Source organism: Apaloderma vittatum, unplaced genomic scaffold (genome assembly GCF_000703405.1).
Source record: "Apaloderma vittatum isolate BGI_N311 unplaced genomic scaffold, ASM70340v1 scaffold12435, whole genome shotgun sequence".
NCBI lineage: Eukaryota > Metazoa > Chordata > Aves > Trogoniformes > Trogonidae > Apaloderma > Apaloderma vittatum.
In genome coordinates this window covers 6,864-20,682 of record NW_009718834.1, presented here as the reverse complement: position 1 = coordinate 20,682, position 13,819 = coordinate 6,864, and the positions used below count along the sequence as shown (strand labels likewise).

Genomic DNA, 13,819 nt, shown 5'->3' with positions numbered 1-13,819 from the left:
AATGGACCATTATCTCCTAGTAGGATTTTATCTGACAGCACAGGCCCAATTGCAAAAGGGAGAGTAACAGAACTAACCAGGAAAATTTAATTCAGGCTTAACGAGAGGTAAATCACACATGAATCATCTGCAATCTGCTCTGTTGTGGCTAACGTCCCCTCGCCTTCCCCTCAAAGCACTTGCTTGATACGGCAGTGCTGTAAGAGTAGAAATGTCTGGTGCTGTGCATTCAGTACCCGCACCCACAAGCACACGAGTAATTCAGCCTCACACAAAGAGCGGAGCCGCAATCTCAGTTTAGACTTCAAGCGGCTCAACTGTATTTGCTGGCTGCTTTTTGTGCAATGACATTTACAAATACCTACGTTCCTCAGCCACTTGTTTTGGAAGAATCTTTTTGTTAGTTTTTCAAAAGTTGCCTGGAAGGGAAGTTTCAACCCCAGACAGCTGCTTTAAGATATCAACTGAAAATGGGTTTTCCAGCGCAAACAGCTAACTTATTTCCAGAATTCAGAAAGCAAGAGAAGCACTTTTTCCAACAAAAAAATGGAAATTTTAGTGGTTTCTCATGACAGAAAGCTAAAAGCACTGGAAATGCTTTTAGAAAGAGCAGTATCTCATCTGGCTTTGAATTCAGATAAGCGTCTATTAAATGCTATTAAAGTCATCACTGTGATTAACACTATTCAGCTGCCAACTCTGCTGTAACCACTCTGTGCCCAATTACTCATCTTAGGAGAGCTCCCCAGCCTCTCAATTCATTAACACACTTCAGGGCATTTACTCATAGCAGCAGCTCCACGGTGACCAGTGACTGCCCATGCCGACCGCTCCCTCCTGGCACGACCCGACACGTAAGGATGCTCAGAAAAACCCATTTAATAGCATTTGCTTCAAGCCTGCGGTGAGGGGTCACAGTAAGCCACCTCAGCTGCTTTCACTGTGATTCCTTCCTTGTCTGTTTGAAGACAGTTACCACATCTGAGTTTTGCCTTTGTAATGGGTGTGTTTCTAATTCTTTCAAGCACTGGTATTTCACTCTATAGAACTGACATTTGTAGCTCTATTTTCCAGCCCACTTCCTTTTTAAAATAGGCATTAATAATACTTAAATGCATTTCTGTCTCTGTCTTTCACTCCTCCATCACTCAGAGGGTGGATTTTACTTAATGTCCCTCTGTTCTAAAAAAAAAATCCTGCATTTCTATCCTCTGCATTCTCAAAAAAAAACCCCAAAACCAACCTCGCAGCAAACGGAATTTGTAAAATTGTAATCCTCTCAACGTCAGACCCATAAGACTTCACTGTCTTAGGTATATTTCTTTGCAGGCTGGGGTAGGTAAGAAAATGGAAAGCTAGAAATACAAACCATCCGTAAGCAAGAGATGTTGTATCCCCACTAAGCAGAATGACTAAAGCTAGTTTGTAATCAAGCACAACGCAAGAATTTCAGCATGCTGTTTTACAAACACAGGCTCCTTTAAGGAGCAATTTTTCTGATGCTGAGTGCTAAAATGTAGCCGCAGACATTCATTTGGAATCCAGTGAAATGCAAAAATACTTTCATTTTCCATTGAACATTTGTCTTTAATCCTTCAGCTAACTTCTGCAGCTTCACAGATTTTTGGCTAGACTTAGGAACGGGTTTTGTTGCAGGCCCCTGACAGACAACAAGGAAACAGGCAGATGAGTGAATCTGTCAGTAACTGCCAATTTGCCATCGACTAACGGTGGACAAGTGTCAGTAGGTTGCAGGTGACACTGGGAAGGCCCAGAGGCATGAGAGCATTCTCCCACCAAAACTACATATTATTTTTAACTAAAGGAGGGAAGGAAAACGGAACAGCCAACACCAGAAACCCAACAAGTTTTAAGAGGAATGATAAGAAAAGCTAATGTAGCAGATTAGTACTGTAAATTCAAAAGGTAGCACCATTCCATATTTTGGACTATTTACTTCAACCCCATACCTCCTGCTAGAGCTCCTTCCCCTCTCTCCTCACCACCCCTGCTACTGACACTTCTTGCAAGAGTGTTATGCATTACACCTGGTGGCTTCTAAGAATTGTATCAGTCACAAGTGAAACAAAAATCAGAGGTTGCCTTGCCATCCCAAGGATGAAACCACCCTGATGACCGTTTTCAACAGAATTTTCAAAGTGCACTTCCAGGATCCATACTTGCAGCCTGTGCCACACTTGCATTACTGATTTCACATCAAATTGAAATGCTGTGGTTTTTAAAAAAAAGAAAAAAAAAATTCACAGTTTCTGACTAGGCTGTCAAGAATAGGTAAGACATCTCTAAAACAAATTTTCCCTGCAAATAGAATTTGGAATTTTACCGTAGATGACACATTAAGACTTATTTATTCCACTGATAGGATACAAACTGCCATTTTTGACCCATTTACAACTACTATAGACCTGACTTTTTAAAGCTAGTAAGAAGTCTCTGAAAGTTTAAGAAATATTTCTTTTATCTCTGCTGAAATCTGTGTGAGTTCTGGGGACTATTCCGATCCAATCTCAAAAGAAATGAGGCACTAGGTCGCTCAGGATGAAAACATGTTAGTTAGGGAACAGGTTCTCAGAATGCAGAGTTGCTTCCCTAGAGCGTATCTTGAGAATTAAAATCTCACTTAGCTCCCATAAAAAAATCTGATCAAATTTGAAACAAAATAGGATATTCTCACACAGCTGTAAGTAACCACTGAAAGATTTAAGACTTTGGTTCCTCTGTAATGCAAATCTGCCCCTAAAAGGTTGAAATAAAAGGGTCACTATGAAGAATTTGGCTTGTTCAGTTCCCTACATATTTCAGAAATTTAGCAAATTTCAGAAACTAAACCATAATATGAACTTACCAACATTTCACACCTTCCTCCACGAGTACAATAGCTTCCCTCTCTCCTGATAAACCTCAGATAGCAGAGAAATCAAGCAATTCTGTATGATTCTTACTGTATTAATGAGAACTCTTTCCAAGACACCAAGAGGCACTAGTGGTCACCAGAATTTACATGACACGGCATATCTGGGTTAGGTATCAAAGAGACAGGAGATGGTAAATGCAAAGGCGTTACTATGCAAGTCTAAAGGCCTCTTCAACTGAAGAAGGTTCACTTCAATAAATTAACAACTACCCTACCAGGCTGCCATCACAGAAAGCCTTCCCCACACGTTTTAGGACAGCAAAACGTAGGATTGAAAAGTGCTTGCAGCCTTCTCAGAGGAAAGCTCCCGTTGTTGCACAGCGAAACACAGAATTCACTGTCCGAGTTGCTATATGAGATGGCAGCTCACTGAGGAGTTTCTACGTTAAACTGTACGACCACCCTTAGTAATCCAGTGAAAAACCTCAACTCGCTCGGGTACCTGCATTGCCCCGCACCAGCTGCCGATTCCGAGACGCTGTGTGCCCGCTCTGCCTTTTAGCGATTCCAACTCTTCGACTTAAATTGCCTCCCTAAGCAACATTAATGCTCAACACATTTTAGTCAACAGGACTGACACAGGGCAATGCCATGGGCTTCCAAACGAGGCGTACAATCTTGCTGCCAGATGTAAAGCACTTTTTGTTTAGTTACAGCAGTTACTAACACATTTACCACTGAGCCTTCAGATCTTGTTGAGTTCTGCCAGCCAGGCTAGCAGGGCAACGACCAGAGGCTCTGGCACGTCACGAGTGTAAGCCACACAACACTACGCATTCGTTAAGATTCTTTCATCCTCACTTGAGCTTCACATCAAATTAACCATCTATTAAGCAAAAATTGTTACTAAGCTGTTTCTAGTTTGTGTTATTAAATTTTCTTTCAACAGTCAGAGTGTATTTGTTTTTAAATTAAAAGCATGATGACTCAGTGATTGTTACTTCAGGATTAACTAACTAGAGCTTTTTGCACGGGGCAGGGGGTAAGTCACAGTAAGTATTGTGAAGTTTTTACTACAAGCCACAAGATTTGGCAACAATGAGAGAGAAGTTTTCTTGAAACATAGTTCCCACTAAAATCATTCACAAAAAAGTGAAACATTTAAGTGCATTAAACATTAGTATTAATGAAATAAAAAAGTCACATTTTAAAAACACTATAAACTGGTTCACCAGAATACGACAAGAAGCCAGCAATCCTTGGGTGAAACATTTAAGGCACTTGAGGGTAGTCAGTTTTTAAAACCAGATAATAAGGACACAGCCACTTTAAAATTCTAATTTAAATAAAAACCACAACAAAGTAACACTGCAAAAAAAATCCTCCAACTGTAAAGTTCTGTAAATAAACATAAAATCACTTAGAATAAAAATAAAATTCTCGTTTGCTATAGTACAAACAAAAGGTGGCAGAAACAGAGCACATTTAACCGCTAGAGCACACACACTGTAGAGGTGTCTCTCAAAATACAACAATAAAGGTCTTTCTTTTCAGGTTGCCAAATATACAATAAAGCCTGTCTGTTAGGAGAAATAATCCAGTGCACTTAAATATTGGATTCCAGTTTATAAAACCAGAGCATCCCAGAAAGCACCTGATTTTATATCATTTTGCTTGGGATATTTCTAGTGAGGTCTCCTTGCTCTTTTTCTGGAGCACTCAGTTTCCTTTCCTCCTCTCTGTACATGCAAGATTAAATGTCTCTGAATGAAGAGGCCGCATCGTTCTTGTAATATCATCTTTGGTACAAAACAGAACCGACTTACGGAGCACAATGGTGTCACCGCACACCCAGCCTGTTCCTACAGACCACACAGCAACAAGCTTTGCTGTGATGGTGACAGCTTCTCTCCTCCCAGTCGCTAAAGTAACATCACAATTAAATACAACATACAGCATTCTCTTTAAGCACTAGTTTAAATTTTCACTCAGAATTCCCAAATGGGTATTCTCACCCAGTAGCTTATACCTGTCACAATTTCTTACCACTTCAAGGCAGGGCAATATGTATGACCAGCAGCCCTGGGACACGCTGTGTAAGTTTGCTCCCAGAGATGAAAGAGCTGTACGAATCTCCACATCTGTTCGGTGTTTTTTGAAGGGAGAGGGAAGGAAGGAAAAGACAAATGGGAACTCAGTAAAAGGAGTCTTGCCTTTCTGTTAAATGCTTGTCCATTTGTCATTTTTCTCCTGGGACGTTGTGCCTGCTGTATTGGAGGCTTCTTCAGTGGAAAGAAGTTCCTTACGTGAACTTACTTCAACTTACTTGAACATTCTGCATTAACTAGATTTTTATCACTGTGTGGCTCCTGCCTCACAGCTGAGGAAATTAAAGGGTGAGCTCCGAGCATCACTATCAGCTCCAAGGCTCTTGGGGTCTCTCAGACAGTCTGCCAAGATGTCCTGAGGATCCCTCAAGAACACCACTAGAACAGTGATGTTATCGCTGGATCCGTTTTCCTTTGCAGCCGCCACCAGCCTTTCTGCTGCTTTGAGACCCACTCCTTTGGTTTGCATTAAGTGATCCAGCACCAAGTCTACAACCTCATGTGGCTTGATAGCATCAAAGAAACCATCACAGGCCAGGAGCAAATAATCTTCAGAACCAGTCAGCTCAAATGAATCTCCATCTGCATCACCAGAGATGTAGGGTTTCTGACATATGTCACCTAGGAGAAACAACCAAAATCAAAAGCTTCATTACGTCACATGTAAAGTTACTTCTTGGACCACCAGTTGCATCCTCAAGGACAGCCAGATCATATTCTAGAGGTATCTGATGCAGGAGAAGAGTAGTGAAAAGCTATGGAATAAGCATGGAGGACCTTTGTTTCTTTAAGAACACTTGAAAAATACCTACATCCAGCAGGTTTCTAAGGAGTTACTTTAATTCACACTTTCCTAATTTTGCAGGGAAACTAAGGAAATTCTGTCAACATTTTTTCTCTCTGAAATGCATTTGTGAGGTTATACAGCTGTAAGCTAGCTTTATGGCAAAGACAGTAAGACTGGTTTACTATTTGATCAATGCCAAGAAAAACATAATTTACAGTTAACATACAGTCTCAGGGGGTGTATTTGAATCAAATTTAATCTGAACTATACTAATTCTGATCATCGATCTTACCAATTGCTCTGGAAACAGCCAAGGTACCATTAACCCGCCAGCAGTCCATGTAGGTTACACAACCACCCAGAGTCTCAATACGTGCTCTTTCATCCTGAAACACAGTAAAATACAATTTCTATATTGAAAGCCTACCCATGACTGACTGACCTTGTTGTTATCCAATTGAAGGGGGGGAAGGAAGACAAAACTCAAAACCAAAAGCTGCTTCAGCTTTTGTGTTTATACTACAAATATAACGAACACACGTATCAGAATCTGGCTCAGAAACAGGCACTAGAGATTACTGGAAACAACCCACCTTCTTCCCAACCATACTATGGCTTGTCCACACAAAAGCAGAATACTTAACAGTTTTGTACCGTCATGTTCTTCCCCATATGGATATGTAACCTCTCCTGACACTTCTTCCCATCCCATACAGCAATGAGGTAAAAAAATAAATACTTGGAATAAAAGATAGTGTATATATCATAGAATCATAAAATCATCAATAGCATTTGCATTGATACTCCTTTAACTACTCATTTATTACCAGTATTTACGCTGTGAAGGCAAAAGGTCATGCAACACTGTCCAAACTCACAAGATCACCATCAAATTTCATGTAATAAAATACCTGGCTATTTAAAAATTACAGAAAATGCAATACACTTTGAGCAAGTTAGACTAACAGATTATCATTAGCTTTGGAATGGCAGTAGAGTATATTATGACAGACTTCCATTACGCTAACGTTTTAAACAGCTGTTCATATCATTCATAAATTCATTTATAACAGGTAGTTTTAAATTCACACACACACAAAATATCCTGTGCAGGTCTTTGATTACTACAAAATTTTTGACAAGACAGTGAGCAGGACCTGAAGTCAGGACTGCCAGTACCACCAGTACTTTCAAGGAGGCATTGTTGCAGAGATCACATTTTCAAGACACAGGAGTGGAGAGGGAAAATATTACCGATTTTCTGAATCCTGCCACACAATATATATAATTATGGAAAGCACCAGACACTTAAGAAGACTTGATTCCAAAAGGTTTCAAGAGAGATTCTGGCAACACACACGAGAGAGAAAAAACAAGTCGGACTTACTTCTCTTTCTGGTTTGTGAGGCTCCATTAACGTCACGGCTTTTCCTTGCTGCACCAGCATCACCTGCGAGTCCCCCAGCCACGCTATGTGTAGCTTGTTCCCTACAATTAACGCAGATACACCTGTTGTACCACTCCGCAGCTTCTACAGAAGAAAACAGGTATGTTAGTGAATATTCATCAAGACCTAGTAAGTTACGTGGCAATAATGTAAACCTCGATTTAATTGCATTTAAATGCAGCATAACAGACCTGCCAATTAGAACTCAGGTACCTGAGGAAAGGTAGAAGACATTACAGACCTGAAATAAACGTATTCCAACATGCACAGGGCTAACAGTGCCTCTATTACCTTCTTTCTCCTCTGGTATTAATTTCAATACTGGTCTCGGAGACTAAGACCCCTATTGCTGAAACCACAGCGACACACAGAAAAGAGGATCTGAATTTCCGCAGTATGAACACTTCAACCACACACATGCGCAATCCCTTTCCCATTCTCCGCTCTACCACTGGCAGCTACAGACCCCTTGTTCCGCGTGCATCCCCTTCTCACTGGGTATTTACATGAGGATGTCAACAAAGGAAGGAACCTAACTGTCCCAGATTCCCTGTGAAGGTTACTGAGAGTCAAACCTCATGAAGACGCTGGTCCCTCTTTTGTACCTCACTGACAGAAATTAAGATATTAACAACGAATACTTCCATAGCCAGCTACTGCTATAATAAAGTTCTCATTAAACTGTACAATAAACCATCCTTCCATTATGTAGATTTGAAGAAAGAACGATAATCACATCAACTTGACTTAAAGCTCATCAATAAGTTTAATGAACTGAAGAGTCTGATTTCAATTACAGAATATATTTTTCATCTTGCAACCACCTGTGACATTAACGGTGGGACGAGAAAGAGCAAGATAGTGACTGTATTCTCTGGAAGAGGGAAATCTCCTTTCCAGATAAGAGGTAGGACAACAGAACATCTAGAAGCTGCCTAATTAAGGCAAAGAGGCAGCAGAGCGTTCTCTCAAATAATTGGCATGTCAGGATCAATTAAATCACTTAACACTTCTTTTCAATCACTCACCATGAACTTGCAAGCACTGTCGTTTTGCTTTTCCTCAGAAAAAAAAATTGATCAAAGAAGTCAGAGATTCAAAGAAACTGTAGTGCCAGAATTTTCTGGAGAATATCATGTTGTCCAACATTTCTCAGTGTTATTTAAGTAAAATGGAATGAATCTCTAGCCACTCACCTCTCTTTTGGCTTTGAAAAGAAACATTTCATCTGTCTTCTGGAAAGAGCGTTTCAAGGCCTCAGCTGGATTCTTAACAATCTCTTCATGTAGCCCAACATTTACATGTAAATGAGTTGCTGAATAATTGGCAGCATCCACTCCACCGTGGCCATCAAATACCGCAAAGTAAGCACGATCAATGTCATCCTTTCATGGGAAGGGAGAGAAAAGAAGACATAATTGATGTGCAAAACCAAAATAGCTTGTGGACTGGTACCAGCAAGCAAAGATTCTTTATTTGGGGCATTCTTCATACAACATTGCATAGGTAAGGGCAATTTAAGTCAGTTCATCCACATGCAAAATGGGCAAGACGGGTACTCTGCAGGGGAATTACTTTGCTTTGCTTGCTGTTAATCATTTAATATCCCTGAAAATAATCCGGAACTGAAACAGCAGACAGCTGGTTATGTAGTCCCACTGCAGCTTCATTAATTGGCACTCGTACTTGTACTTCCCATCTCCCTGAACCACTTGTGAGCCTGTGTTTCAAGTCAAGATCCTTCTTTCTCAGGGTAGTAGTCAGCCTCCAGCAATCTTGAGTCAGTAAATCCTTGCTCCAGCACAACCATGATAAATAACTGATGGCAACAAATTCTTATCATTTCACAGATCATCCATCACTACATCATTGTGTTTACAGGAATGCTGAAAAGTTAACAGACTGGCCTCCCCAGTTTTGTCCAGGCTTACCGATAAACCAAACAGCTGATTGAACTCTGGGAGCAGAACGTGCCGGTCCTCCATCTTCCGTCGAGCGTTACGGATGGCGTGGATGGAAACAAGCAGGAACCGTTTCAGTGGTCTCAGCGGTGGCAACTGCTTCTGCCACTCAAAGCAAACATCCCGAAGCTTGTTAAAGAAGCAGCGCTGCAACGACTCTCCATCCAGCACTGATAGGATGAAGACAAAACAGTCAGTTGTGTGCTCGATTTTCCTACATCACCCCATCTTTCGGCCTGTCTTTCCTTCAAGTTTCTTTCCTTAGAGCCACATACATACATTCAGCATTCTGCCTTTACAGGCTCTGCAGGAATTAAAATAGGCTCCCGTGAATTATGTGGAGGGAAAGTTGCTGTGGAAAACAGTAAAACATTAGGGGTAAAAGCAGCTTCTTTACTTACTAGTTCTCTTTCAAAGCAAAAGGCTTCTCAAGTAGGCGATTACATTACAAAAATCATAACAAAGACCCAAAAATCACTACAGCAGATTAGGCATAAATGTTATTACTATGTCAAGATATAGTGGTAAGAGTGCTTGCCTAAAAAAAAAAAAGGGAAAAAGGAAAAAAGGAAACAAGCAAGTGAGCAGGAAAGCCTTCAAGATAAGAGATTGCTGTTGTCTTGGACACAAGAGTTGAAAAAGCATCAGCCTGGCTTTGTCCACTTCCACTGGAACAAGGAAGTCTGAGAATGTTTTGCCGAGGTCAATAGCTCAACTCAGAGTTGAGCTGAACAGATTAGAACTTTAAGCTGTTGTCTTTATCTTTTTCAATACACACACTGTAGGAGCCAGAGGGACAGAAGAACACTTCCGCCACTTCCCTGCTTTGTCATTACAGAGCAGAACTGTAAACACCCACTGAGCATAGTGTGAAAAGCTCCGGCCAGACACTTAAATCCTTTTCTGGATAGGCCCCAAAGATCAATTAATCCAAATTTATTGTTCATCAGACTAAATGGTTTGGTGTTTGGCACCTTGTCTAGCTTCTGCAACACGGTCTCTCTCAGAATATACAATTTAAAGTTTTGTTACTTTGAGTACGAACACTGCCTCAACGCTAAATCAACTAACATCAAAAAGCATTAAGAAGATCATCTACAGAGCAAAAGTAATTTGCCTAAGACAGCTCTTCTCCATTTTTACTTTCGACTCTAGCTCCATACTGCTCCCTTTAAATTCTTGGCACTGGGATTCAAGGTTTGGTGAAGCCTAATGTTGAACATTTCAGCACATAAATGCAATAGGACCATCTGTTACACGAGGCACAAACTCAGTACTCAGTCACCAAGGTCTATTCTCTCTCCAATTCACTAAGGAGAAAATGCAGGCACCAAGCAGAAGACACATGCATCACGTTCTTCATCCCTCAGCATCCCACCTTTACAGGGGAGGGTGGGAAGAGAGGAAATATTCAATACAGAGTATTGAGAAACTTCCCAAAAAAAAAGTTTCTGGAGTTTTAAGGTGTTCAGATTGTGGAGGGGCCACAGTTCCCCGAAAAAATGGTTCCCAAGAACAGACAAAAGCAAGCTGATGAATTTAAGGTGTCAGTATGGCTGCACAATAGCAACTATGATGACAGCAGTATCAAAACATAGCAGTAATTAGCTAAGGTCAGTCTACCAAAGAGAAAAGGACACTTCAAAAATGTAAGAGTTATCAACAGAACCAGTTCAATTTCAGTGAATTTATCCAGTGAGGAAACTGGCTCAGTTCAGGAAGCCCAGTGGACACAGTCATTAAGTCTTTTTGGGAAGAGAAACTCTCTTCCCTTTCCAGAAAGCCAGCCCACACAATTAGTCCAGGGCTCCACAACCATGTTTCCATCTTGCCCACAAAACTAGCGTAACTACCTTTCATCCCACAGATACCCAGCAGGAGCAAATAAAATTCTGTTCGTTGCTGCTTGCCAGACAGCCTAATAAAACATTCTGGGAAACATTTCAAAACACCAAAGTTTTCCAACAGACAGTCTCTAAGAGAACCACAGAAGGAAAAAACTGTACTTACAGGTGAATCTTTCCTCATCTCCTTCTCCCTCTGTCTCCACACTTTGCTGCTTAAATTCAGTCAAGTCTGTTCTGAGAACTTCATCAACTGCAGCATGGATCAACGACGCTGCAAGAAGTGGTGAAACACCTCTGCTGGCAAGGAAGAGAAAGCAAACCAGACTGAATTAGTTTAAATTGAGCTACAACCCCACTGTATATGGCTGGTGACCTCAGAAATGGAAAGCGTTACACACAATCAGTAATTCCAACTTCATTAGTAAACTAGTAGAGGAAACCATATGTTCAATATTTATTCACACAAATCTTTAGTAAGACCTTCAGTTAGACAACTGCTTTCTCAAGACGGCAAAGAGGAAGAAGTGTATGAATCATGTTTTCAAACCGTTGCCTTGCACTCCAATCGCAGATGGTACCTCCTTCTCTCCAGCTCTCCCTAACTTCAGTTCTAGCCTCTGAACACAAACACTTTGGTTCTACTCTCTACACAACATTTCTTGCCTGCAGTCAACTGTTTCACCACAGATAGTATCAGGATTTCCACAAAGGTTACTTAAGACTCCAGTTCCCGTCCCTTCATAAGAAAAGTCATGCTCAGTACTGACTTGCAGTCCTTCAACACTCAGTTTCTCCTGACTGGAAGTTCCCCAGAGAAATCACCCAGGAAGAAGGCGCAGAGTTGGCACTGGAGACTAGGATAAAAAAAAAAAGACTCCAAGACTTGTGTTTCAGCTGAGGCTTTTAGGTGAGCATCTTGAAGACAACAACGTTACACAATCTACACACCCTCTCCTTTTTATTCAATGCTTTCTACAAGCTACGTGCTTTACAGGAAGCACGTACTTGCCGTAATGCTTTTGAAGCTGTACACAAATAAGCCCCATCCAACTTTAGAACAGGGCTACTAGAAAACAACTCTTTTATATGCACTATATTTCCATGGTAGGCACTAATAATTACAGTACATAATGTGCATTCCAGACATTTTCCATGAGCACAATGAAGAATAAGCGTGGACATCCACAAAAAGCATTTCATCCATTGTTCACGGAGTGTTTGGTACCCACAAAGTATCAAATTATACAACCAAGGCAAATAACACATTAAGGTATCTGCAGCAAGTTAAGGACAAGACTTTGTTTTTGCCAGGAAACATTTAGAAAGTCCTGCATGAACCTGGTTGGCTACACAGTAAGAAATGGTGGAAGCAACTCGTTTCTGCCAATGTTCCACGGAGATGACTGGTTTTACGCACAGAAGAGCAGGGAGGGGAACACCACGAGGTTTGAGATCCCAGTAAAAAGCTGAAACGCATTTTGCCATTGTGTTTCTGAAAGAGAGGCCTTGTCACACCCAGGTACGAGCACCTGTGGCAGCAAGCACTGCGTCAGACAGCAGGCTGCTCACAGAAGGGCGGTTTATGTGGTGATGGCCTACTTTAATGACTCATCTCAGCGCTTCGGATGGATGGTAACGTGTTTAGTCCTTTGGGCGCTAGCTGCAGTCATAGTACATCAAGGAAAGGCAGAAAGTCGCTTTTTTTTTTCCAGGCTATATGTTTAGCGGAGTCAGTTCCTTTCCTATGGGAGTTAAAAGTAACAACGTCTGCTTACAATCGCTCTGACACTACCAAACAACCTTCAAAAGGTCAGGCAAGAAACATCTGAAACGGATACGGCAACTCCCCCCCCCGCTTCCCGCTTTTCTTTGTATAGTTGGAAAGGGAAGAAATACGAAAATACAAGCCACACAAACAATGTCAGATGTGCAGCTGATGCTGCAGAATATTAGAAGCATTAATTCAAGTAGGTTTCAGCTTCAAGAATAGAGACAAAAAAATATTGAAACAGCTCGACATTTAAATGCACAGTGAGAGCCACAGCTTCAGTCATCTTCAGAACTTCTCTGCTATGCTGGAGGAAAAATTCAAGCCTAGCCTGGGTTTCCAGCTCAGCATCAGAAGAGGGCTTAATACTTTGATTTTAAACTTTGCGGACATCTGCTTTCCAGAGCCCTGACTTGCTGAACACAGTCCGTAAAAAAGAAGCTTAAACAAAAGGCAATATGCTAAGTGCTGTAATTCACAAGTCCTGTATAAACCTCTGCTTACAGGATGCCCGTAACAAAGAAAAAGTTTATGAGTTATTATGTCACATCCTTCAACTTTTTCCAGTTGACATCCAGTTCCCAAAAAGGAAATTCTGAGATCCCTCAGCACTGACACGCTTCATTCAGCTTTGCCTCTTATGCATTTCCTCACCCTCCATAGTTTTGCAAATCTACAAAGAAAATGGTTGTTTATTGGGATTTTGTTATGCAGTCAATAACAACGTTGAGCAGCTGATTCTAACAAAATGACAAAAAATAAAAGCCTAAAAAATTTACCCTATCTATTTAGTTCAGCCTCAGTTCCAAAGAGAACGTATTTGTTGATTACTTTATAAACTTTTAATACTAGTACTACCAGTGGTAAGCCTGCTTTTCACTTAGGCTCAGGTAAACAGCGTGCCAAGGCAATGGCATCTTCCACTCAGTTTTGATGTTTACTGGTTCTAATTTCATCCTCTAAATTGGAGACTTCAAGAGTTAACAAAATATGTATGTAATTAAAGAAGAACTGCCTCTTTAGTTG

The 13,819-nt window shown here is 40.9% G+C and overlaps 1 protein-coding gene across 1 annotated transcript; it reads right to left on the bottom strand.

The window, feature by feature from the left end:
- Positions 1–5,230: 5,230 nt before the first annotated feature.
- On the bottom strand, positions 5,231–11,322 carry PPM1F (protein phosphatase, Mg2+/Mn2+ dependent, 1F; the record flags this gene model as incomplete). The annotated part of the gene is made up of 6 exons (XM_009870399.1): positions 5,231–5,604; positions 6,063–6,156; positions 7,158–7,301; positions 8,414–8,602; positions 9,149–9,348; positions 11,189–11,322. Coding segments are annotated over 6 exons (1,135 nt in total), but the record flags the coding sequence as incomplete, so codon positions are not given.
- Positions 11,323–13,819: the final 2,497 nt, after the last annotated feature.